This window comes from Neolamprologus multifasciatus, chromosome 7, assembly GCF_963576455.1.
Source record: "Neolamprologus multifasciatus chromosome 7, fNeoMul1.2, whole genome shotgun sequence".
Taxonomy (NCBI): Eukaryota; Metazoa; Chordata; class Actinopteri; order Cichliformes; family Cichlidae; genus Neolamprologus; species Neolamprologus multifasciatus.
Window position 1 is genome coordinate 22,898,972 of NC_140445.1, and position 26,459 is coordinate 22,925,430.

The following is a 26,459-nucleotide window of genomic DNA, read 5'->3' on the forward strand; positions in this document are numbered from 1 at the left end:
CGAGAGTGTGGCTGTACTTCACAGCAAAAGATATAAACTCAGCAGCCTGCAACAAATGCTTGAAGGTAATAATGTGCAAATGATAGTGATGGGATTTCCGACTCTTTCGGCTCCGAACCGGATCTTCAGGTAGTTTTGTTGCTTTAATTAATTTATTATTAACAATAATATAAAATTATGCACAAAAGGAATTACTAACGTAAAAAAAAGTGGTTTTATTTATATATGTTTATATATAAATATATGTGGTGGCCCCTAGAGACAAAACACGTACAAACTCCAAAACACATTTCTAGCATGAACTGGACTTCCAAAGCAGAGCTACTAGATCACTTAAATTACACAATTGAAAGCATGTGTGTATTGTTTGTGTATTTATACACAGGCACTCATATATATTCAAATAATTTAAAAAAAATGTTCATTTACCTGTTACTACCACACACCAAATCCGGTCGTTGGTACTTGCTGGCTTGTGTAGCCACTAATTAACAAAAGCTCAACACTGTGCCCTAGCATCCTGGAGCAGTGTTGCCAACTCCTCAGTAAGGAAAATCGCTATTGGCTGTCCTAGAAGTCGCTAGAAGTCGCTAAATGACGTCATCGCCTAATTTGCATAATTGGTCATGCTCGTAAACTACGCTGTAGGAGAGAGAAGTAGCACCATGGACGAGACATAAAGTGAGTGAAAAACATCCTAAATGCATTTAGGCATTTATATTTACAACTACAAGTTACATTTCTTTTAGCAATTATTGTTTTAATATCATAATTCCCACCCTCCTCCTTTATCCGGGCTTGGGACCGGCAAAAGTGCCCCAAAATAGGCACTCTGGCGGAGTTACTTTTTTTTTTTTTTTTTGGCTTTTTTTTTTGGCTTTTTTTTTTTCCTTTTTAACCACACAAGAATAAAGGTAAAAGAAGAACATTTTTAACCATCATGTTGTTAACAAACTATATTAGCAATCTAAATGGACCAAAAACAGACAGTAGAAATAAACAGTGGCAATGCGAAAAAATGCTGGGGACTGATTGGGTTTGTTTGTTTGTTTTTCCAGACATCCAGGCTGTGCTGGCTCACAGAAAGAGTGGGTCTTCCTCATTTTTGTCAAGATTCTCTACTGCAGGTTCAGCAACTGTAGCACTTGACTTAAATGAGTATGCAGCTGATGTGCCAAAAAGCTGCAAAACATTGTCAGGCAGCTGGTGCTCATAGCAAGCCTCACCAGACAGCTTCAGTCCATATCGGATGTACAGGATGGAGTTAAGGCTCTGCAAGGACATCCGATTTCTCAGTTTGCTTTTTACCACACTCATCTGGCTGAATACTCTCTCAACTTCAGCATTTGAGTGTGGCAAGGACAACACAGACACAGCAGCCTTTGCAAGTTCTTGAAATGGGTTGATATCAGCTGCATCCCTGTACTTCCAAATCTCACTCCAGAAGTCCATTGTGTTTTTTGTCTCATTCCATTTACTAAGATGGATGGTACGCCATTGATGGACCATCTTATCTATCGCTTCAGGGGAGAAGCCAAGGAGTTTAGCAATTTTTTCTATTTCTCCAGGGCTCTTGTTGTGCTTTAGAGTTTCCTCCACATTGAAAACTGACATGTACTGCAATGCTTCAATATTGTCCGGCAGTCTCACCCTCAACTCATTAGTAAGGGATACGGTAAAGGCTACACACCGCTTTCTGACATTTTTTTCATCCTCAGGCGCAAGGTGCAACTCAGCTGCTTTCGACTCAAAAAGGTAACCAAGGTATGGTTTGGAATTGATGTATCCCTCTATTGGCTCTTTGAGTACATCAACATTTGCCAGTGGATTCAGCACCCTGCTGCTCACAGACTTGATCAGGCTAACCAAGCTGTAAAGTAGTTTAAGAGGATCTACCTGTTCTCCTTCAAAAGCCTTGATGGCGGTCTGTACCTCTCCCAGCACTGACTTCAGAAAAGTCATGTACAATATATTTTGAGGGTCAGTGTACATGGAGTATAAAACTTCAGCCATGTAGCAGTGTTCACTGGACTTGGTGACTGCAAAATGCAGCCTAAGCTCATCCCACTGGTCCAAAATGCGTGAAACCACAGGTTCAATGGAGAGCCAACGTGTGGCACACACCTTGGTTATCTGTAAAGGTTTCTCCCCACAGTTGATAGTCTCATAAATGGCCTTGTAGGCCTCCCTGCGCTTTGGAGACACTGAAAACCAGTTATAAGTCTCTCGTACCAAGTACTCCACACTACGGGGTATGGTGTCATTGGAAGCATGACTTACAGCAAGCTGCAGAGAGTGGCATACACAGCGAATAAGAACAAGATCTTTGAGGCCATACTCCTCCTTCAGCACTTTATGGACCCCATTGTTAATCCCTGTCATCACAGATGCATTGTCGGTTCCTATCCCCAAGAGATTGTCTTTTTTAAGACAACACTTCTCAAGGAAACCCACAACAACACGAGCTATAGATCTGGCATCTCCTCCCTCCAACTCAACAAGCCCTAGAAAAGTGGACACAATTGTCTGCTTGGTGTCACTAAAGTACCTTATAACAACCCCCAGATACTTAGAAACACTTATATCTGTGGACTCATCGAGGAGGAGGCTGAAACGCTGATCACCCACATCTGCAACCAACTTTTTCAGAAAGTATGGTGCCAGAACACCATTAATCATTTCTGTGCACTTTGTCCTGTGCATTTTGAAATGGGTGACAGCAGTGGAGTCTGAGAAAGCAGCTCTACATGCCTCTCCAATATGATCACATGCCAGCATGGAACAGTGTTCAGCAATAGCTAATGCCATGGTGGCTTCGGCCTTTTTTGAAGAGTCTGTTTTTTTAGTAAGAAACGGCAGTTTCATTTGGGTGGAACTGTTATAATGCTTTGCCTTTTGAGTATGTTTTTGTGTTAGCATGTGTTTTTTCACATCACTCAGTTTGGCATAGAAATCCGTCTTGCAATACAGGCAGTATGCACGTGTATCATCTCCAATAAACTGCTTCAACCAGCCCTTAAATTCAGGGTTTAATTCCCACTCTTTCCTGTATTTTTGAGTGTACAGTTTAGACTGAGACATGATGAGCTAGCTAGCTAGTAGTTTAGCTTATGTCACAGAGAGGCACACACACGATGGAGGAAATGAGCAAGTGACTATGTTGGAATGATGTTTTAGTGCACTGATTTATTTTAGACAAAGAAAAATGAACATTTACCGCTGCTCCCTAGGGCGGGAACAGCGGCTTCGCTCATGCGCGATTCATTTGCAGTTTGTACGCGTAAGGGTGAACAACGTCTGCTCTGACAGCTGCTGGGGGCGACTGCTGCGTGAGGACTATCCACCGCCTGTGAGCGCTTTGACTTGGGCGATGTGCCCACGGAAGCACCGGCTGCTTGTTGACAGTAAGAGCGATACGTGGTTTCATGTCAAAAAGTCGTCATAAGTCTCCAATAACACCAGCAAAAGTCGCCAGATTTGTCGCTAGTCGCTTTTTAGAGAAAGTCGCTAAGGGGGTCTGAAAACTCGCTAAATATAGCGACAAAATCGCTAAGTTGGCAACACTGTCCTGGAGAACTTCTGTTGTCTTTTGTATGTGATTCTGAGTTTGTACGTGCTTCGGAGTTTGTACGTGTTTTACGTGTTTTGGAGTTTGTACGTGCTTCAGGGTTTGTACGTGCTTCAGAGATCGTACGTGATTTGAAGTTTGTATGTGCTTTGTCTCGGGGGGCCACCGTAAATGTACTTTTATTTATTCACTCCACATAAAATGTAATAAATTAATCATATAATACAAAAATCAACTATTCACATTTCAACTTTTCACCTTTTACAAATTTAAAGTGAAACAACACAAAACACTGCAAACCACAACACAATTAAATATAAATTAAAATATGAAAACAAAAAGAACATGCATATTCTCTGTCATATGGACCTGCATGAATAAACTTTCTGAATCCTTTATCATCTGCAACTGAAAATAGTTGTGGATGATTACTATACCTTTCTAATGTGATGTTGTTGTCCCTGGCTCTCTTTCTCTCTCTCTCCCTCTGGCTCTGTTCCTGTGCTACTGAGTGTAACTACCGCCCCTCCCCCCTCTGCCCAGCGTAAAGCACAAGGCTCGCGTGCTGAGTGAAGCAGAAAAAAAGTGAGAGAGAGAGGCTGAGAGAAAGAAAAAAAACCCACGTGACGGCTCGCGATAAGGAGCCGGCTGGCGTCGTTCACGTCAAAGACCTGGCTCTAAGAGCCATTTCGTTCCCGAACGACCCATCACTAGCAAATGAGGTAACACCTCAAATGTAATGAAACACCTGGTGACGCATAGCGTTTTTTTAAAAGCCGAGAAATGCACCGCATTTGATAACTTGCAGCAAGACCTCACACCGAGCACATCCACTGCGGGTGTGGTGCCTGTTCTCAGAGTTAGCAACATCCAAGAACCCGAAGAGGAGAGTCCGGGCCGTAGCCCTGCCAGTGTAGCAGAAATGATAACTGATGATGATGATGGCAGCAGCACCCGTTCTTCTCTGGGTGAGTATCTTATAGTGATGGGTCGTTCGCGAACGAAATGGCTCTTAGAGCCGGCTCTTTGACGTGAACGACGTGAGCCGGCTCCTTATCGCGAGCCGTCACGTGGGGTTTTTTTTTCTTTCTCTCACCCTCTCTCTCGCACTTTTTTCCGCTTCACTCCCATTGACTGTAGAAGAGATGGACGACGCGACCCCGCCTCCTACCATTGTGCAAAAATGAAGCCAAAATACCCCACTTGTGGAGGCTGCCATCTTGCAAATTTGGAGCCAGAGTCTGCGCAGTAGTGACTTGAGGTGGAGCGACTGTGTAACGCTCCGCCCACACACCCGCTGGACGTGACCGCAAACACGCCCCCCTACACTTTTTACGTAGCCCGGCTGCTCGAGTTTTTTTGCTGGTTAACGCGACTGACGACTCGTTTATTTAAGGTAAATACAACCATGTCACTGTTATAAAAAAGACACACAGCTTATCATCTTATAGTTCTAAAATCGCTCTGTTGTTAATTCGTTAGCTAGATTAGCCGCTAGCATATGCACTGTGTTAGAGGCTTGTTGCTAGCTAGTTAGCGATGCTACACACCTGCTACTCTAATAGTCTGTGTTATTGAAGGATTCAGCACTTCTTGTGTTTTTTTTAATCCATTTTTAGACAGCGACGAGATCAGCTGCACACTCTACAGAGGCCCAGAGTTACTGTTAATATCAAAAATATAATGCTGTCCTTTGAGATTTTAACATAAGACTGAGTGTAATGGATCTAAAACTGTTTAAATCTCTACAGCCTGGTAACATGGAGACTTTAAAAACATCAGCAGAACGTTTCAGTAGTGTAGTCTAATTTGTTCTTTTCATTTAATAATAGAGTCCATATTATATCAACAGCTACATTCACCCTGGAGAGAAACTAGTGAGGGAGACCATCAGGACCAAGCTGGGTTTCCTGGGTCCAGAGGTTTGGAGAAACTTCTTCCCTTTCTTTCATCACAGCTGTCCTGTGCCATAAGTTCTGTTAACCCGCTGTAAGAGGCATCATTTAAGAAACAACAGGAAGACTGAAGCTCATGGCATTGATCAAGCAGGACTCATGATCTTTACCAGCAGCTCCCTCACAGGGAAATCTTCAGCACTCCTCCGTAGGCCCGCCCCAGGAGATGGATAAACCCAGCATTTCATCAACACTGTGATGAGACCTTTGGTTTGTGTAATGTAATAAATAATCAGATACTCCCCAGAGGCTCTGGACTTTTACATAAAGATATTATATTCAGTCCTGTAGAAAATTATATATTTAAAAATATGTGATCCTCTCTGGTTACTCTGGTATGAATAACTCTGAATCACTTCATGGTAAATAACACACTATCTGCAAAAGACTGTGAAAGAATTCCAGATGACAAGTTTGTAGTTCAACATACAAGTGATGACCTTTGACCTTCATCAGGTTTTATTTAATTGTGTTAGAGAAAATCTCATATGCTCTTCGTGCAGCTGAGTACATCAAGTGTTTAAAATGGAAGCTGTGCAGGTCTGAGATCAGCAGCGTTGTGAAACACCAAACTGAGGTCCTGTTAATGCTGATATATAGTGACACAGTTACATGAGTGATTAATCCTTTTGTTTTTTTGTCTTTAACTTTATCAATAAAACAGCTGCAGCTTTCACTACAGCACGTGTGGTACTTTAACCTTTGTACTGTTTCCATCAGTTCATTTTGCAGTTAACATGTGAACATGTTGGATGATTTGTCTGCTGTCACTGGGTGGTGCTGAGGACTGAATCGGAGGGCAGCTCCTGTAATCACAAAGACAACAGAACCATTAAACTCAGATATAAATTTTATCCCTCAATATTGAAATAAAGCTGATTCTTCTGTCCTCACACACTCAGGATCTGAAGTTCTTCTCTTACATTTTTTTCAGTATTACAGTACACTAATCCATAGTTCCTGATTAATGATGAGTTACTGAAGTACAAGCTTAAAAAAAAATGGTTACTGTCTTTACAGATGTGGCAAGAGACTGAAAACATGCTGTTATTTGCACATATTTAATATTCAGCTCTGCACAGGAGCTGAAGCAGGGTGCAGCCTGTTGCTTTTACAGTATAATACTTGTAATAAAAGTACAGTAACAGTAATTAGTGACTGAGCAGCCCGGGGCATTTCTCTTGATTTCTTTAGTAAATGCATTCACCTGCACAGATTAGCTAAACGAACCCTGACAGCCGAGTGCTCATCTTAGCTAGCTAGGTCTCAGGAGCTAGCTAAGGACGGTAGTTAAGGATTAGCTTACAAACACGTTTAACTTACCGAAAAAGTGCAGCGGGGCCTCGGGTCCTTCTGTCGGGTAGTCCAGTTTACTGAAGAACACCTCAGGCTGTCAGGTTAAAACACTCGGTCGTGTTTTCGTAGCGTAAACGCTGGTCCTCCTCTCAGAGCCTACGCTCTATCTGCTATTCGCGAACAGAGATACGCAAGTTTCTCCGTGACTGCAGCTGTCAGTCAAAGCTCTTATGATGACGTTTCACCCCAATTTAACATCACCGCGGTAGGAATTAGAATCAAACTTATGGGAAAGGAGAGCCCTTGAACATCAATCAGCGTGATGAGAACTATTGAAAACAAAAGAAAGAATCTTTGGAAAAAATTATCTAAGGAGAATAAATTTATTTTAGTCTGACCCCAGTCCCATTATGACCTATACTGCAGCCAGACACCAGGGGGCGATAGAGATGTTTTGGCTTCATTTGTGGGGAGCAGTCGCGTCGTCCATGTTTTCTACAGTCAATCGCTGTGTCCCATTTCAGGGTCTGCACGCTTGAAGTACGCATTTTAAGTACGGTTACGTCACCGCCAGGCGACGACGGCTGTCCCAATTCAAAGTGTACTTCAAATGCATACTCCAAATGCGCCGTCGATTTCCCCAAATATCAAGCGTGGTCCGGTGCACGCTTCGTGGTCCCATATATCCCACAATTCATAGCGCGGCGGTGGGTGTGGATAATTTTGCCGCAAAATACGGCGGAAGGGAGCGGCCGAAAAGTCAACTGTCAAAAGTAAGTACTGAATATCACGTCACTTATTCATGTGCGAATGTTTAATAATGAAGAACATTAAAACATTGCTGTTGGCCACATGTCGGCAAAGTTATGTGACATTAGTGATGTTTCTACTTTCAGCATTAACTTGGTTTTAAAGCCTCTACTTCTAAATATATATATAGTCGACCTTAATCTTACAAAGAATCTGATGATTTTATGGATAATTAAAGTCAGTCATATATCCACCAACACAACAAGCTGAAAGTCAGTGATATGTATATATATATATATATATATATGTATATATATATATTATGATATATGTATCATAATAATCTGACAATACTATAATATTGGCCATATTATATTTACATTACCATAGTGAGATGACTTTAGTCTCATGAACAACATTAACTAATTATTATTTACTAGCTAATCTTAAATAACTGCTCAGTACAGAAATGAAGCCCTTGAATCATGTTTTACAGTCCTGTGGTCTCAGCCTCAGATACTCAACTAAACAAAAATGATTGACCAACAAAACAATTTTCTCCTTCATTTATGTCAAACAAAGCTGTATGTAACGTGTCTCGCGGTTAGTATCATGGTTGCTAGGCAACCTGAACAGCGCGACGAAGCATATACCGTCCCATTTCACACGCCTCTCACTTCCGCACTTCTCGTACTTATAGTACGCACGTACGTAGTACGCGTAGTGCGCGTACTTCAAGCGTGCAGACCCTGAAATGGGACACAGCCTACGTTCACTCCACACGCGAGCCTTGTGCTTTACGCTGGGAAGAGGGGGGAGGGGCGGTAGTTACACTCAGTAGCACAGGAACAGAGACAGAGGGAGAGGGACAACAACGTCACATTAGAAAGGTATAGTAATCATCCACAACTATTTTCGGTTGCAGATGATAAAGGATTCAGAAAGTTTATTCATGCGGGCCCATATGACAGAGAATATGCATCTTCTTTTTGTTTTCATATTTTAATTTATATTTAATTGTGTTGTGGTTTGCAGTGTTTTGTGTTGTTTCACTTTAAATTTGTAAAAGGAAAAAGCTGAAAATTTAAATAGTTAAAATTTGAAATGTGAATAGTTGATTTTTGTATTATATGGTTTATTTATTACATTTTATGTGGAGTGAATAAATAAAAGTATATTTACGGTGGCCCCTCGAGACAAAGCACATACAAACTTCAAATCACGTACAAACTCCGAAGCACGTAAAAACTCAGAAGCACATAAAAACATGTACAATCTCCGAAGCACGTAAAAACACATACAAACTCCAAAGCACGTAAAAACTCAAAACACGTACAAAAGACAACAGAAGTGCTCCAGGATGCTAGGGCGCAGTGTTGAGCTTTTGTTACCTAGTGGCTACACAAGCCAGCAAGTACCAACGACCGGATCTGGTTTGTGGTAGTAACAGGTAAATGAACTTTTTTTTTTAAATTATTTGAATATATATGAGTGCCTGTGTATAAATACACAAACAATACACACATGCTTTCAATTGTGTAATTTAAGTGATCTAGTAGCTCTGCTTTGGAAGTTCAGTTCATGCTAGAAATGTGTTTTGGAGTTTGTACGTGTTTTGTCTCTAGGGGCCACCGCATATATTTATATATAAACATATATAAATAAAACCACTTTTTTTACGTTAGTAATTCCTTTTGTGCATAATTTTATATTATTGTTAATAATAAATTAATTAAAGCAACAAAACAACCTGAAGAGCCGGCTCTTTTTAGTGAGCCGAACCGAAAGAGCCGGATCTCTAAAAAGAGCCGGAAATCCCATCACTAGTATCTTAATGTTGTTCGTGTGTAATTTAAGTTGTGTAGGCTAACCACGTTATTATTAAATTAATGCATGTAAGGTGAACTAGCAAACACCGTCGTAGTTACATGCGGCTGTCTTCTTGTTTGATGGCAGATACTCCCTTCACCCTGGCCAAAAAGGCTAAAATGACCAAAGAAAAAGTGGACGAAATTCATAGGGCAGTGACAACATTTATAGTCAAAGATCTCCATCCATTTTCAACAGTGGAGTCACCATCATTCAGGTGAAAAATGCTGTATTACTCTGACATAAAAAAAAAAAAAAAAGTATCTTATAGACTCTATAATACTGTAAAAGTTAATATGTTCATAGCTGCTTAGCTTTGTCTTTTCTAAATGTGGAATTGGAAAAGACTTACAAAATTGGTGTAAATATGGAATTAGGTGTTTATAGGTAAACTATATTTGAATAAAGGGTGAACTATATGTTTTTATTTTTTATCTGGAAGAAAAAAATCTAATCAAAATTCAAATGTATTTTCTGTTTATTCAGGGAGATGGTTTATATGTTTTATTTATTTTATGCGAAAAAAAGAATTAAATTTCAAGTCAAAAACACTTTCTCTTTATATTATTATTATTTTTTTTAATTCAAGGAGATGTCCTCTGCCCTTAATCCGAGGTATCAGCCCCCATCCAGTATGATCTATCCAACACACTTATACCTGCTTGGCATTGCGTGGAGAAAAGCAACCTCATCCGGAATTTGGCACAGGTTAACAAGGTCGCTATCACCTGTGATGGATGGACCAGTATTGCTCAGGACCATTTCCTCACAGTGACTGTTCACTACATCTACAAAGGCAAAATGAAGCAGAATGTGCTTAGCACTGAAGCAGTTTATGAGTCACAAACAGGTCCAGTTGTCGCTAAAGAAATATCAAACGTTGTGGAGCAATTTCACTTGGGAGGGAAACTAATTGCTGCCACTGTAGACAATGCCAGCAACATGGATGTTGCTTTGAACAATTTGGAATTTTTAAAAGTGGGATGCTTTGCTCATACCCTCAACCTGGCCGCACAAAAGGTGTATGACATTCCTGCAGTTTCCAGCTGGTGTGCCAAAATCCGTTCAGTTGTGGTGTGGCTCAAACGTTCATCCTTGAGCAAAACTGTGCTCAGAGAAAAGCAGCGAATCCTGAGTAAGTAGCGCATGCAGTTACATATCAAGTATTGTTATTCATATTACCTTTTTTATAGTAATTTAAAATATGTTTGTGTCTATCTGTGCTTCAGATTTGCCAGAGCACAATGTCATTCTTGACGTTAAGACGCACTGGAATTCTCTCTTCCTGATGGAGAGATTTATGGAGCAGTTTGATGCAATCCAGGCAGCTGCTCTGGATCAACGGCTGAGGAAGCCTATGGAGAAGGACAAGTGAGTGAATGAATGAATGAAAAGAGCTAAATTTCGTCAGTTACCTTTAACATTGTGAATATTTTTCAACAGGCTAGAAAGGTTCACGCACACTGATTTAATCAAGGCAGAGGAATTTATTAAGTACACGCAAGTCCTGTACACGTCAACCATGTGTGTATCAAGTGACAAGTCACCCACATGCAGCCAAATCATCCCCATCCTGGACAAGCTGGAGGCACATTTCAGACGATGTGATGAAGACAGTGTTTTCACCTCTTCAATAAAAGAGAAAGTCTGAGGTAGTCTGCAGAAAATATATCAGGTATTTGCAGACAATATCAATGCGCATGAAAAATAGGGCTACCTTTTTCAGTATCAGCTCCTATGTTATATCTTGTTTTACTTAAAGGATGAAAACCTTCAGAAATTTCTGAAGGAGGCCACGATGATGGACCCACGTTTTAAAGGCAGGCTAGATTTTGAGGCAGCTACTGACATCTGGGACAGGTTGGAGAAGGCAGCAGTTGCAAATGCCACAGCAGCAGTTGCGCAGGTATTTTCACTGTGTGTACAATCTTGTCCTTTTGCATCATGATGTAGTTTCTAAGTTGAAGGAATGCTCTTTTACTATCTGTGTGTCCATAGCCTCCCACTGAAGACCCCAAAGCACACAGCGAGGTGGATGATGCTGACATGGACAAGCCAGAAAAATATGTAATTTCAGATTTTTTCTAGCACAACCACTACCACTACATTCTAAAAGTGATCTTTATTTATTTTGCAAACCTCACTCTTCTTTTTTTTGTTTTTCAGCTAAGAAAGGTCCAGAAGTCACCCTTAGAAAAGCTGTTTGGGGATGAGGACAGAGAGCTTCAACAGGCTGCTTCTTCAAGCGGGTAGAGTCCCCTCAATCACAGAGCAGGTACAGAAGGAGCTTGAAATATACAAAAGACTGTCAGGAATTACCTCTGGACAAGACCCTGTGGCCTGGTGGTGGAGTAAGAGGGATACTCTCCCCAATTTATCGGCCCTGTCAGAAAAATACTTGTGTGTCCCAGCCTCATCAACGCCTTCTGAAAGAGTTTTCTCTTGTGCTGGGCATGCCATCAGCCAAGAGCGATGCCGTATAGCTCCAGAAAAGGCTAATATGATTATCTTTTTGCAAAAAAACTGCTAAACATGACAGGTTACAAACTCCAAAACACTTACAAAAGACAACAGAAGTGTTCCAGAATGCTAGGCGCAGTGCTGAGCTTTTGTTACCTAGTGGCTACACAAGCCAGGAAGTATCAACAACCGGATTTGGTGTGTGGTAGTAACAGGTAAATGAACTTTTTTTAAAATTATTTGAATAAATATGAGTGCTTATCTATAAATACACAAACAATACACACATGCTTTCAATTGTGTAATTTAAGTGATCTGGGTAGCTCTGTTTTGGAAGTTCAGTTAACGCTAGAAATGTGTTTTGGAGTTTGTACGTGCTTTGTCTCTAGGGGCCATATATAAACATATGTAAATAAAGACACTTTTTTTACAGTAGTAATTCCTTTTCTGCATAATTTTATATTATTGTTAATGATAAATTAATTAAAGCAACAAAACAACCTAAAGAGCCGGTTTGGAGCCGAAAGAGCCGGATCTCTAAAAAGAGCCGGAAATCCCATCACTACTGAACAGCAGTAGAATTGGTTACAGATTTATTGTAAATAAGGACACTCATATACAATGATTATTTTATAAGTTTATTCTTGCGAGAAAGCAAGGTAACCAAAAGGGTTTGAGCTATGGACCTAATTGAATGTGTTGGTGTTGTTAAAAGAGAAATGTGTGTGTCTAAATGAAAGTAACTGTTTAATTCTGTTAATAAATCAGACGAGGAAGAGCCTGCAGACCGAAAGCAACTCATGTCTTCTGTCTCTGCTTTTCTGTTAAAAAAAAAAAAAAAACAGTTTAAAAACAGACCCCATCGAAGGCCTGTAACACCCAACATTATAGTGGTATTACCGTGAACGGTATGATATGGCCCAGCCCTAGTTAGAAATTTAAAAAAAAAAAAAAACTCAAGGTTTGTCACTTGCAAAACCTGGCTATTGAAGCCACAATTAAAACACGGCTCATGCCAAAAAGATGTGAAAACTCAAAGAGTTTCTGCAAGTTCTTTTTCTTTCTTTTTTTGTACAGTTACTGGTTTTATTTTGTTGTATTTACAATTCCATGTACAATTCCAACCCTCCTCCTTTATCCGGGCTTGGGACCGGCAAAAGTGACCCAAAAACAAGCCTTGATGGCGGTCTGTACCTCTCCAAGCACTGACTTCAGAAAAGTCATGTACAAGATATTTTGAGGATCATTGTACATGGAGTATAAAACTTCAGCCATGTAGCAGTGTTCACTGGACTTGGTGACTGCAAAATGCAGCCTGAGCTCATCCCACAGGTTCAATGGAGAGCCAACATGTGGCACGTACCTTGGTATCTGTAAAGGTTTCTCCCCACAGTTGATGGTCTCATAAATGGCCTTGTAGGCCTCCCTGTGCTTTGGAGACACTGAAAACCAGTTGTAAGTCTCTTATACCAAGTACTCTACACTATGGGGGATGGTGTCATTCATAGCATGACTTATAGCAAGCTGCATAGAGTGGCATACACAGCGAATAAGAACAAGATCCCGCGGGCACACCACTGCAGCTCCCTCTGGCTTCTGCTCCGTGGCTGCTGGGTGACCCCTCACCTGGGGCTCTTGATGGTGGTCTGTAAAAGGAAAAAGAAGAAGAAGAAAAAGATCTTTGAGGTCATACTCCTCCTTCAGCACTTTATGGACCCGATTGTTAATCCTTGTCATCACAGATGCATTGTCAGTCCCTATTCCTAAGAATTAGTCTTTTTTAAGACAATTCTCAAGGAAAGCCACAACAACACGAGCTCTAGATCTGGCATCTCCTCACTCCAAAAACACTTCTATCTGTGGACTCATCGAGGAGGAGGCTGAAACGCTGATCACCCACATCTGCAAACAACTTTTTCAGAAAGTATGGTGCCAGAACTCCATTAATCATTTCTGTGCACGTTGTCCTGTGCATTTTGAAATGGGTAGCAGCAGTGGAGTCTGAGAAAGCAGCTCTCCAATATGATCACGTGCCAGCATAGAACAATGTTCAGCGAAAGCTAATGCCATTGTGGCTTCGGCTTTTTTTTGCAGAGTCTGGTTATTTTTAGTTTAGTTTTTTCAGTTTGGCATAGAAATCAGCCCTGCAATACAGGCACTATGCATGTGAATCATCTCCAATAAATGGCTTCAACCAGCCCTTAAATTCAGGGCTTGATTCCCACTCTTTTCTGTATTTATGACTGTATAGTTTAGATGAGCGCGCTAGCTAGCTAGATGTTTAGCTTATGTCACACAGAAGCGCACACAGACACACAGTGGACGAAGTGAGCAAGGGACTGTGTCATTGGAGTGATGTATTAGTGCACTGATTTAGTTTAGACAAAGAAAAATGTACATTTACTGCTGCTCCCTCCCTGACTGCAATGCAGGGCACTCATGCGCGATTCAGTTGCAGTTTGGAGGGGTGAACATCTCCTGCTCTGACAGCCGCTGGGGGGGCTGCTGCGTGAGGACCATCCACCGCCTGTGAGCGCTTTGGCACAGGCAAGGTGCCCACGGCAGCACCCACTGCGTGTTGAGAGTAAGAATGATATGTGGTTTCACGTCAAAAAGTCATCATAAGTCTCCAATAACACCAGAAAAAGTCACCAGATTTGTAGCTAGTCGCTTTTTAGAAAACAATTCGCTAAGAGGCGCTAAATATAGCAACAAAGTCGCTAAGTTGGCAACACTGGGCAGTAGATTGGTTCAAAGAATGCAGCGAATTAAATGATTGAACTAGAGAAAGGACATCAGTATGGAGACTGACTGAAACTGGTAGTGATTTAAAGATCAGAAAAACAGGCAGGCTTAGAATGCCATGAAAGACAACTAGAATAAAAAGAAAGAATATGATTTCATGAAAAAAACTCCAAATTTTCTTGCTCAAAGCATAACCATTGAAGCTGCACTGAAAAAACACGGGGGGGGGGGGGGGGGGGGGGGCTCTGGAAGTTAAAGCTTCGCAGTTTGAAGCCCTCCGTGCTGAGCAAAAATGCAAACCACAGTGCTACTCACCAAAAATTGCTAGACAATTAAAAATGTAAAAGGATATCAGAAAAAAAAAAAACAATTGAGAGGGAAAGGGAACCACCAAAGTTAAAGCTGTGCGTGGAGGACTTAGCACAATGTGCTAAAATAGGGGAGACATGAAGGATTTATTGAGGGTCAGCTGTGACGTCCAGCCTATAAAAAGTATTATCCCAGCCAACACACACATGGGGCCCAAAAGGGGAGTAGCAGGGTGTAAACAGGACCTGACACAACTCTGTGGCTCTTTGTATGGCTTTTATGTTGTCACTCTCTACACACATGTACCAACCGGGGAAGACAGGTTCTACTTTAACAAGGGGGACCCTTCTAAATAGGAGGAGCAGTGGCGGAGACAAAAACAATAGGAAATATAAAATGTACGTTCATAAAATCTAATTTATTGCACACACAAAAACATGGTAAAATACCCTGGCCAGCAGTGATGGGTCGTTCGCGAACGAAATGGCTCTTAGAGCCGGCTCTTTGACGTGAACGACGCCGGCTCCTTATCGCGAGCCGTCACGTGGGTTTTTTTTTTTTTTTTTTTCCTTTCTTTCTCTCACCCTCTCTCTCGCACTTTTTTCCGCTTCACTCCACACGCGAGACTTGTGCTTTACGCTGGGCAGAGGGGGGAGGGGCGGTAGTTACACTCAGTAGCACAGGAACAGAGACAGAGGGAGAGAGAGAGAAAGAGAGCCAGGGACAACAACGTCACATTAGAAAGGTATAGTAATCACCCACAACTATTTTCGGTTGCAGATGATAAAGGATTCAGAAAGTTTATTCATGCGGGCCCATATGACAGAGAATATGCATCTTCTTTTTGTTTTCATATTTTAATATATATTTAATTGTGTTGTGGTTTGCAATGTTTTGTGTTGTTTCACTTTAAATTTGTAAAAGGAAAAAGCTGAAAATTTAAATAGTTAAAATTTGAAATGTGAATAGTTGATTTTTGTATTATATGATTTATTTATTACATTTTACGTGGAGTGAATAAATAAAAGTATATTTACGGTGGCCCCTCGAGACAAAGCACATACAAACTTCAAATCACGTACAAACTCTGAAGCACGTAAAAACTCCGAAGCACGTAAAAACACGTGCAAACTCCGAAGCACGTGAAAACATGTACAAACTCAGAAGCACGTAAAAACACGTACAAACTCTGAAGCACGTAAAAACACGTACAAACTCCGAAGCACGTAAAAACTCAAAACACGTACAAAAGACAACAGAAGTGCTCCAGGATGCTAGGGCGCAGTGTTGAGCTTTTGTTAACTAGTGGCTACACAAGCCAGCAAGTACCAACGACCGGATCTGGTTTGTGATAGTAACAGGTAAATGAACTTTTTTTTTTAAATTATTTGAATATATATGAGTGCCTGTGTATAAATACACAAACAATACACACATGCTTTCAATTGTGTAATTTAAGTGATCTAGTAGCTCTGCTTTGGAAGTTCAGTTCATGCTAGAAATGTGTTTTGGAGTTTGTACGTGTTTTGTCTCTAGGGGCCACCGCATATATTTATATATAAACATATATAAATAAAACCACTTTTTTTTACGTTAGTAATTCCTTTTGTGCATAATTTTATATTATTGTTAATAATAAATTAATTAAAGCAACAAAACAACCTGAAGAGCCGGCTCTTTTTAGTGAGCCGAACCGAAAGAGCCGGATCTCTAAAAAGAGCCGGAAATCCCATCACTACTGGCCAGGGACAACAGTTATTAAAATAAAATAAAAGAGCCAAATAAAATATTAATATAGTCCGCTAAAACACTAAAAGTCCCAAGAATAGTCCATTAAAATGATGACGCGCAAGCTCCACCACTCCTCTCCTCCACTTAAAAATACTCCGAGCGCCTTTTAATCAATTGCTGGTAAAGACTCACCCCGGAAGGGCAGAGCTCCGAACTCCGCCCGCCGTTGCCTTAGGCTGAAGTAAGTAACATGTCTCTCGTCTCCTGAACAAGGCGTCCTCTCTGTTCGTCACCCGATTATGTCTCCCTCTCCTCGGGTCTCCTGTTTTATAAATTGGGGGAAAAAAGAAGCATGTCCGACTATTAAAGATGACAGTATGGAGCACAAATGTCCACCTTTATGTCAGTGAACAGAAGTGTATTAGCACATTTAATCCTTGGCATTTCATGCCTTTTTCTTAATATAAAAAAGTGCAATTTTCTAACAATAATAAGCATGTTTCAGTTTTTAATGTGTAAAGGTGAAACACTGTAAAATAACATAAAAGGTTTCCTAGACTGTCCTACAATTACAAAGCAAAGTATCTTTTTGTGTAGACATACTGTTAAAAAAAAGATATCCATGTACAGTTGGTAGTGAAAAAACAAATTTAAAAAAAAACGGAAATACGAAAAATGAAAAGGGAAATAGATAAAAACGAAACAAAAAAACAGATTTCCAAAAGCACAAGGGAAGAGTTTCTGGGGAGACAATAACCCAACGGACCAGTTGCAGGAACCAAAACATGCTAGGTAAGTGTGTTTTAATCTCATGGTTCATATAATACTGCTGACGGATTTTTAGGCTAATAGTTAGGCTAACACACTTACCTCTTACCGATAGGTCCTCCACTTATTTTAATTGTCATTAGCCTCACTGAAAGGAAATAAAACTTTCATCTTTACATTGTGGGAAGATCCAAAAAAAGCATTCTTTCATAACTTTCTGGAGGCATGCAAACTTCGTGGCTCTTCTCTTATTTAGCTTGCTGAGTGTGACAGCCAAAAAAATGCCCTCTTAGCAACAACAGACGGAACTTTAGAAAAGGTTCCCATCTAATTGCACAATTAGCACAAAATACACATTTAAACATATAAATCTAATCAACGAAACATGAATTACTATTTATTTCTGTTATGGCTCAGAGGCCCGTGAAGTGGAATGGACTCATGCGCAGAACCAAAGACCGGAGGCTTGAAGTGATTTGCAAAAACAAAAACTTTTATTTACAAGAATTCCTAACTTTGAGCCACAATAGTTGGGAGTTCGCCTTGTAACCGGAAGGTTGCCGGTTCGAGCCCCGGCTCGGACAGTCTCGGTCGTTGTGTCCTTGGGCAAGACACTTCACCTATCGCCTACTGGTGTTGGCCAGAAGGGCCGATGGCGCGATATGGCAGCCTCGCTCCTGTCAGTCTGCCCCAGGGCAGCTGTGGCTACAACTGTAGCTTGCCTCCACCAGTGTGTGAATGTGTGTGTGAATGGGTGGATGACTGGGTGTGTAAAGCGCTTTGGGGTCCCTAGGCGGGACTAGTAAAAGCGCTATACAAATACAGGCCATTTACCATTTAGATACTCAAGACAAAAACAAGATTAAACTTTGTGCAAAAGTGTGGTGTCTGTGAAGTGCTGGGCTTAGGCTAAGCATGAACTGTCAGGGCACTAAACTGCTGAGGGCTGGAGTGGGGCAGGAGGAAACTGTGGCAGACCAGGGTCACTGAAACGAAGGAGAGGATAATCAGAATGGTCCAAGGAGTTGTGAGAGTTTCCCAGTTTTATAGGCTGAGATGGCTTACGTGTTCGCAGGCGGGGATAAGCTGGAGGTGGAGGTGAGGCGAGGTCTGGGCAAGTAAGCTGGAGGTGGCGGTGAGGCGAGGTCCGGGCGAGTACTGAGTCCTTTACGGGTGCGCAGGGAGGCAGGCAGGTGTGAATGGCAGTTTGCCTGAAAGGGATTAAGCAGCAGCTGACCGGAATCCAGAAGCGTGGCTATGGCAGGGTTTGGATGATGAGTCCAGGTACCGACTAGGAGACAGGAAGAGGGAGGTAAGTAACGCACACTGAGAGATACACAAAAACCATGAGGCTGTGAACTAACTGAGGTTATCAGATAATCTGGTGAAGACTCATTGTGTGCGCTGCTCCTAAATACTGCCAGAATAATTGCCTGCAGCTGAGGAACGGGGAGGGGCAAGAAGGGCTCCACCCAGAGGAGGAGAGCTGATGCGGTGGAAAGTTACTCAGACTCACCCAGACCATGACAATTTCTTATTTATTAATATTTCAACTACTTATTGTTTCAACCTTAAATATCTAATAAAATGAACTTAAATGCGAGAGTTGCCTATGACGGCAGCGACACTCCCACCAAATCACTTGTGATTTCCACACATGAACTTATGAGATGTAAACTAATCTGCTTCTAATAGTGTCACAGTCTTGTGTATAGGTCTGTCAAGTGGAACTGGTTTACTCAGTCTCTTTCCATGGTCATCTAACAATGAGTCACTGATTAACAGTTGTATTTTGCGTATACATCCATCTTCACTCGGGTGTATGGCAACAACTTTGGCCAACTTCCAGTCGTTTCTTGATGCTGCGTCATCTTGTACGATCACTATGTCATTGACCTTTGCATTTCTGCTTGTTTTGTGCCACTTTTGTCTTTGTTGTAGGCTCAATAAATACTCTTTCTTCCATCTGTGGCAAAATTCATTGGCCAAGTACTGGACTCTACACCATCTTTTGCGAAGATACAAATCTTACTTTGCAAAGTCTTCTGGTGGTGGCAGTATTACTGACGACTTCATGGTCAACAGAAGATTAGGTGTAAGTGGCTGAGGTCCAGTAGGATCGTTGAGTAAATGCGGGGTGATAGGTCTGACTAGAATAGAATAGACTTCAACTTTATTGTCGTTGCATATGTCACAAGTACAAGGCAACGAAATGCAGTTTGCATCCATCCAGAAATGCTTTAGCCATAATATCGATATATTACAAAATATATATTAGCAATAATATAGATATATGGATATATTACAGAAATGGGTCTGTTATAGGTATGAGGGTACAAAATATGGGTGTATTATGGGTATGTTACAATGTACACGGTATGAAGGTATGTTATGAATATGCTATAACTATAAGTATGTACTGTAGTGAGTGTACAAGCTATGTACAGGCTATGAACAGGATATAAATATGAAAACTATACAGAAATATGAGCTTATACAAGTTATAAACAGTTGTAAACAGTTGTAGAATTATAATTACCGTATTGTACAGAATGGTTGTCTATACAGCTTTTACAGTAGTGCAGTTAAGATAAGTGAGATATGTGGATAATTTCTACAGAGGCTATATAAAGTGCTAATAGTTGTGAGTGGTGGTTCAGTCCATGTTATTATTGTGTGTATGACGGTACATTTGTCCATTTCTTTGTCTTTGTCCATTGTGTGTGTGTAGGTGGTTGTGGGTGTGTGTATGTTTAGTCCATGAGTTTAATGTGGGTCAGATGTCAGGAGGCAGAGTTCAGGAGTCTGACAGCTGTAGGGAAGAAGCTGTTCCTGTACCTGGTGGTCTTAGTCTGGAGGCTCCTGTAGCACCTCCCAGAGGGCAGGAGGGTGAAGAGTCCATGTACTGGGTGACTGGGGTCTTTGATGATTTCCCCAGCCCTTTTCAAACACCGCTTCCTGTAGATGTCATTTATGGCAGGAAGTGGTGCTCTGGCGATGCGCTAGGCGGTTTTCACGACCCTCTGCAACGTCTTCCGGTCCGAGGCAGAGCAGCTCCCATGCCAGACTGTTATACAGTTGGTCAGGATGCTCTCGATGGTGCAGCGATAGAAGTTCATCAGGATGTCTGAGGACAGGTGGTTCCTCCTCAGAGTCCTCAAGAAGAAGAGGCGCTGGTGAGCCTTCTTGACCAGCTTGGAGCAGTTGGTCGTCCAGATATCCTCAGAGATGTGGACACCCAGGAACTTGAAGCTGCTCACATGCTCCACAGCCGTCCTTTTAATGTAGATGGGTGGATGTGGGCAAGGTTATTATCGTTAACGAAAACGAACGAAATAACGAAAATGTTTTTTATTTGTTAACGGAAATAAAAATAAAAACAAGACTTTGCAAAAAAAGGAAAACTAACTAAAACTGAAATTAACTGAATTTATAGAGAAAATTTGTTTAGTTTTCGTTGATGTGTATGTGTCATACGTTAGTCTAGGGTGAGAATGAAGTGTAGTTTCCAGGTTATGTTCTTGCTGTGCCTCATTATGCCAGCAGGTGGCAAGTACCTCAGTCGGGTCGTCTGTGTTGCCGCTCTGTCCACGCGTAGCATCATATCAGCAAAAGTTGGGAGAAAGCGCCAGAGTCCAATTTGGGATTACTTCGAATATAACTGTGTTTTAGATAAAAGCAAGTGTCTTGTAGTGGAAAGAGATAAAATATGTGGGACATTTTTAAAGGGGAAAAATCCCACAAACCTTAAAGTGCACTTGAAAAGTTCGCACAAGAAGGCTAACCTAGCTTACCTTGAGACGGTAAGGGAGCACGCCCAAGCCTCGTCGCCAGAAACAGAAGCTAACCCCAGGCAAGGCAGCGTGATGCATGCTGAGACAACCCCACAAAAAACATTAATGCAGTGCTTCCAACGGCGACCCGATGGCTGCTGGTTGGTCAATTCGCAGGAACATCACAAGCGAGAGGAAGCGTTGGTGAATATGTTTATTGAGACTGGGATATCTACACAACTGTGTGAGTCAATTGCCTTCAAAAAGTTTAGCAATTCATTTGAACCAAAATTCCGAACACCAGGCGCTGCAAGAGTTAATTGTCTCATTGGGGCCAAGATGGATATAGCAAAGCAGAAACTGAAAGAACTAATAAAAGAAGCGAGGAAGCTAACACTGTGTGTAGATGGCTGGAGCAAAAGGGGATTAACAGCATCTTTCATGGGTGTGTCGGCTTGTTTTTACCACCCACCTGGAGGCCAGGTCCACCATGCTTTGCTTAACCTGCACCGACTGGAGCACCCACATACCGGGGAGGCCATCGCCCGCTGCATTGATCAGACATTAGAAGAGTGGGCTGTAGGGAAAGAGAAGGTGCTGCTCGTTGTAACCGATAACGGGGCCAACATCGTCAAGGCCGTACGGCTTCTTCAGAATCACAGGCAAACTGATGATACCAACGGTTCTCAGGATGAGCAAAGAGCTGCTGGAGAGGGCCAAGATGAAATGTGGATGGAGTCTGAGTCAGAGGAGTCAGACACGGAGTGTGAGGAACGTGGAGATTTTGGTGAGTGTTTTTATAGGAGCAAACACATTGTCAATTTCTTTTCTTTTTACTCATGTAAACCGTTGCATTAATCAACAGCATTTGCAGCTATAATGTTAGTTTCCTAGTAAATTTTCTGATGCATGTGAATATATGGATGAAATCTACTTCCTCTCATTTACTGTAGCTATATTGCAGACAGCATATATGTTGCAGAAAGGCTGGAAATGGAAACTAGCTGTAGCTGGTAAAGGTTCACTATGTTTTTGTAAATGAAAGTTCCCCAACTTTTTTTTTAATTTAAACTAAATAATTGCAATGCTGTTTATGCTTTATTCACATAAAAGGCTGCCCACATCATTTGACTCACAAACCCCAGTAAAAGCTTTAATCAGTGCTTCTGCTGTGATCCTACTCGTGGCTAACACTATTAAGAAGTAAAATGTATTGAAACAGGTCTGCTTACTTAAGAGACCTGCAACACAGAGTTAATGTCCATAGTTTACGAAATAGTTTTTATTAAATCAAATACATACCTCAAGTGGAAATATAACAACATTTTTAGACTATTGCTTCTATGTTTATAATGTTTACACATTTTATAATTGTCTGTTTTGTTTTTTTAAGACCTTGAGCTGCAAGAATATGGGGAGAGCAGCAAGTTCCACAGAATGCCGTGCCTAGCACACACTCTCCAGCTCACAATCAAAGATGCCATGAAACACCCGACTGCTGATTCAGTCATAACTAAAGCAAGAAAACTGGTACATGCTGTAAGAAAATCATCAGTGGCAAATGAAGAAATGATCAAAAGGTGTGGCAAAACTCTGATCCGGGATTGTACCACTCGTTGGAACAGTACTTTTGACATGTTGAGACGACTGCTAGAAACCAGAGCTGAACTAAACCAACTGCTTGAGCAGCTGGAGATGGATACACTTCTCACAAGTGATTGGGCCAAGCTGGAGAACCTTGTTAAGCTGTTTGAACCCTTTGCCATTCATACAGACCAGCTTCAGAGTGACAGCCAGTCACTCTCACAAGTAGTGCCATGTCTGCTCAACCTTGAGGCACATCTGCTGACGAGTCCTTTTAGGAATCCTTTTGCTCAAGTGCTTCTCAAGTCTTTAAGGGAACGGTTTGCTGGTATTCTTAATCCTGATTCCACACAGTTTGATGCTACACCAGCAGGAGCCTACCTGCTGGATCCAAATGTTTCACTGATTCTTCAGTCACCAGATACAGCATCGCTGATGAAAGCAGCAAAGTCCTTTGTGCAAAACCTGGCAGCTCAGTATAACCCACGCACTACTTCTCAGGATGATGTTAACACTGCAGAGCCCACTGAAACTGCAACAGGGGTCGCTCCTAGTGTCCTTCAGAAATACCGCTTCCTTGCATCTCGTATAGAGCTCAACTTGTCATGTGTAAATCAAGATGGTCTGTTTACTGAGATGGAGAAGTACATCACTGAGGTCAAACAGGGTGTGTTTAATGAGGCACCACTGCATTTCTGGAAAGCAAGACAGGCTGTCTATCCAAAACTTGCCCCTGTAGCTTTAGATCTTGTTAGTGCCCCTGCTTCACAAGCATTTGTGGAACGCATCTTTTCTGTGTGTGGACTCCTGTCATCTGGGCTGAGAAACAGAACAACCACATCTCTGGAGCAGCGAGTTTTCCTTAAGATCAACAAAAAATTGTTACTTGACTGATGTACCCTCATGTACCTCTCCTTTTTCACCCACATGCACACTTGCAGTTCAGTTCAGTGCTTTTTTTTTTTTTTTTTTACTAATGTATAACTAAACACTTAAAAGTTACTCATGATGGCTTGGCTTTTGTGTTGTGTTATTGTATTGCTAGTCAGTTGCAGTGTTTTATCACAGCTGTAATACCAGCATTGAATGTTGGGCTTCCTAATGTTTAAATTAAATTTCATCCAAGTTACTTTAGAGTTGGCTAAGCTCCGTTTATCTACACTACCTGCTTTTCAGATGCTGTTGTAAATGTGTCTACTAAATATTAAAGCCATATATCTTTTATAGTTGCCTGGTATCAATGTTTGTTCATCTGCCCTAAATTAATATTTTTCAAAAAAAGAACCCATAGGTGGGAATGTGGGTTGTCTGTCTCTATGTGTTAGCCCTGCGACAGACTGGTGACCTGTCCAGGGTGCATCAGGGTATGGTAGCTGGAATAGCAACCTATCCAAGGATAAGTGGAAGAGGATGGATGGATATGATGAAACTGGGATTTTGTCACACTTAATTATTTCCATTTTTTTAACAGTCTTGCCCCTGGTATGTAGCTCATATTGCAAACAAGACTAAAACTATAACTATAACTAATAAAAACTAAACTGAAACGAAGGATTTTCAAAAAATAAAAACTAAACTACCAAACAAATGGTAAAAACTAATTAAAACTGATATAGAATTGAAAATCTGAAGTCAAAACTAAATAAAAATAAAAACTAATGAAAATTGCAAAACTATTAAAACCTTGGATGTGGGTCAGCATTCCTCCTGTAGTCCACGATGAGTTCCTTGGTCTTCTCGGTGTTGAGCAGCAGGTTGTTTGTGTCGCACCAATCAGCCAGACAATCTACCTCCTCCCTGTAGGCGGCCTCATCGTTGTCATTAATGAGGCCAATCACCATGGTGTCATCTGCAAACTTAATGATGGTGTTGTAAGTTTGCAGATGACACCTGCTGTTAACTATCGCCATAATTTCATAAAGATATTGTTAGAGATGAACTGTCCAATGATCTGGATGACTGATCCAGAATGGATGTCAATACACTTTGGATCGTACGAATTTGTCTTTCCCAGGCTCCACCCATATGACTGGCAGAAGGAGGATTCATCACAAACTCGCAGCCTAGTTGTCTCAGACTTTCCTGATCCATTTCCTTTACTGCTTCCAGAAACTCACGTCTGGCTCCAACAAAATTGGTGCCTTGATCTGATTGCAACTGACGTACATTTCCATGCAAAGCAATAAGAGAACGTAGTGAGTTCAGAAAAGCGTCGGTTGACATATCGAGTAGCTCTATGTGCACCGCACGAGAGCATAGGTAAATAAAAGCCCGTAACGTCTCGGTTCTTTTCTTCCTTCTTTAATGTAGAATGGGCCGAAACAATCCATCCCACAATACGTGAGGGGGGAGTTGTCTCCATTCTCTCACTTGGTAGGTTTGCCATCTTTTGCTCTTCTGCTCGATGTCTGAATTTCCTGCACTTAATACAGTTGTAGATAAAGGATGATACTGCTTGACTGCATCCTAGTATCCATATTCCATTCGATCTCAGCTCATTTATCGTCATGCCCCATCCTTGATGTTTCACTTGCTGATGATAGTGATCAATCAGTAACTTTGTGATATGGCAAGTCTTTGGTAAGACGACTGGGTGCTTGACGTGTGGATGCAATGTTGAACGCTCTAATCTACCTCCCACTCTAAGAACACCCTTCTCATCCAGGGGGGGATTGAGTCGATAGAGTCTATTTGTTCTATCCACATTTGTTCTGTTCGGTCTTCTTTGACCAACTAATTGGGTCCTTGACAATGATCTTGTGGCTACATCCTATAGCGTCCCCATAGTTAACACATGGATTAGTTCCTCCAACTATTGTCCAGCCAAGGTCTGTTCTTTGGACAAAAGGCTCATTATCTTTTCCTGCCACAACTTCTCTGGGTACCAGCACTTGTGAACAATTGTAACCAATGAGCAGGCCTACTTCACATTTAATCAGTGGAGCAATTTCTTCAGCCATGTGCTCTAGGTGTGGCCACGCTCATGCTGTTCTTTGTGTGGGAATATGACTCAAATTTGTAGGAATAAACTCTCTTGTGTATGTCACAGAAAGAGGGATTCTCCTTGAAGAATAGAAACCTCTGACCTGTAATCCAGACAGCCTTTGAATTGGTACTAAAGTATCTTTAACTGCGGGGGCTTTAACTGCACACATTTCTTCTCTGCATCCAGAGCATCTGCCTTCTCTTTCAAGATGAATGTCATGTTGCTTTGGCTATCAAGAAGAGCATAGAGAAGAATCTCATGTTCAGGATTGCTTGTTGTGGATAACCAAACTTGAATGTTTGTAGATGTGAGATTACTTCTGTCACTTTGAATCACATGGTTTGATATCGCTTCACTTGGTGCTTCCTTGGGTTTGGTTTCTCTACTCTCTTTATTGTCTTCCATGTCTTTCATTTGTGGTTCCTTGTCACTTTCCTTTTCTTTCCTTTTCCTTGAGTTTTTGTCTCGTTCTTCATGCAAACATGTCGGGTGTTTCCCTTTACGTGTGTCACACATCTTTCTCTTTTCACATTTCTTTGATTGGTGTCCAAAGCCTAGACATCCAAAGCGCAGTCCCTTGGTCTGCATAAACTTGACTCTTTCACTCAAGACCTTGTCCATAAACTTCCTACATGTGTGAATGCTATGATTTGGGTTTTCACAAA

The 26,459-nt window shown here is 41.3% G+C and overlaps 2 protein-coding genes and 1 pseudogene across 3 annotated transcripts; 2 read left to right on the forward strand and 1 right to left on the reverse strand.

The window, feature by feature from the left end:
- Positions 1-1,077: 1,077 nt before the first annotated feature.
- On the reverse strand, positions 1,078-2,808 carry LOC146514247 (zinc finger protein 862-like). The gene has a single exon (XM_085168896.1). The coding sequence runs from the start codon at positions 2,806-2,808 to the stop codon at positions 1,078-1,080; it is 1,731 nt and encodes a 576-aa protein (XP_085025022.1).
- Positions 2,809-9,953: 7,145 nt separating this feature from the next.
- On the forward strand, positions 9,954-14,897 carry LOC146514248 (zinc finger BED domain-containing protein 4-like; annotated as a pseudogene). Its single transcript, XR_014875429.1, has 6 exons — positions 9,954-10,573; positions 10,668-10,809; positions 10,882-11,113; positions 11,201-11,344; positions 11,437-11,505; positions 11,605-14,897. The product of XR_014875429.1 is annotated as a zinc finger BED domain-containing protein 4-like (transcript).
- A 55-nt stretch (positions 14,898-14,952) lies between these two features.
- LOC146514249 (zinc finger BED domain-containing protein 4-like) lies at positions 14,953-24,773 on the forward strand. The gene is made up of 3 exons (XM_085167911.1): positions 14,953-15,419; positions 16,708-22,011; positions 22,618-24,773. Exons 2-3 carry the CDS (start codon positions 20,946-20,948, stop codon positions 23,700-23,702), a joined length of 2,151 nt encoding a protein of 716 aa, XP_085024037.1. The 5' UTR covers positions 14,953-15,419; positions 16,708-20,945; the 3' UTR covers positions 23,703-24,773.
- The last annotated feature ends 1,686 nt before the right edge of the window (positions 24,774-26,459 follow it).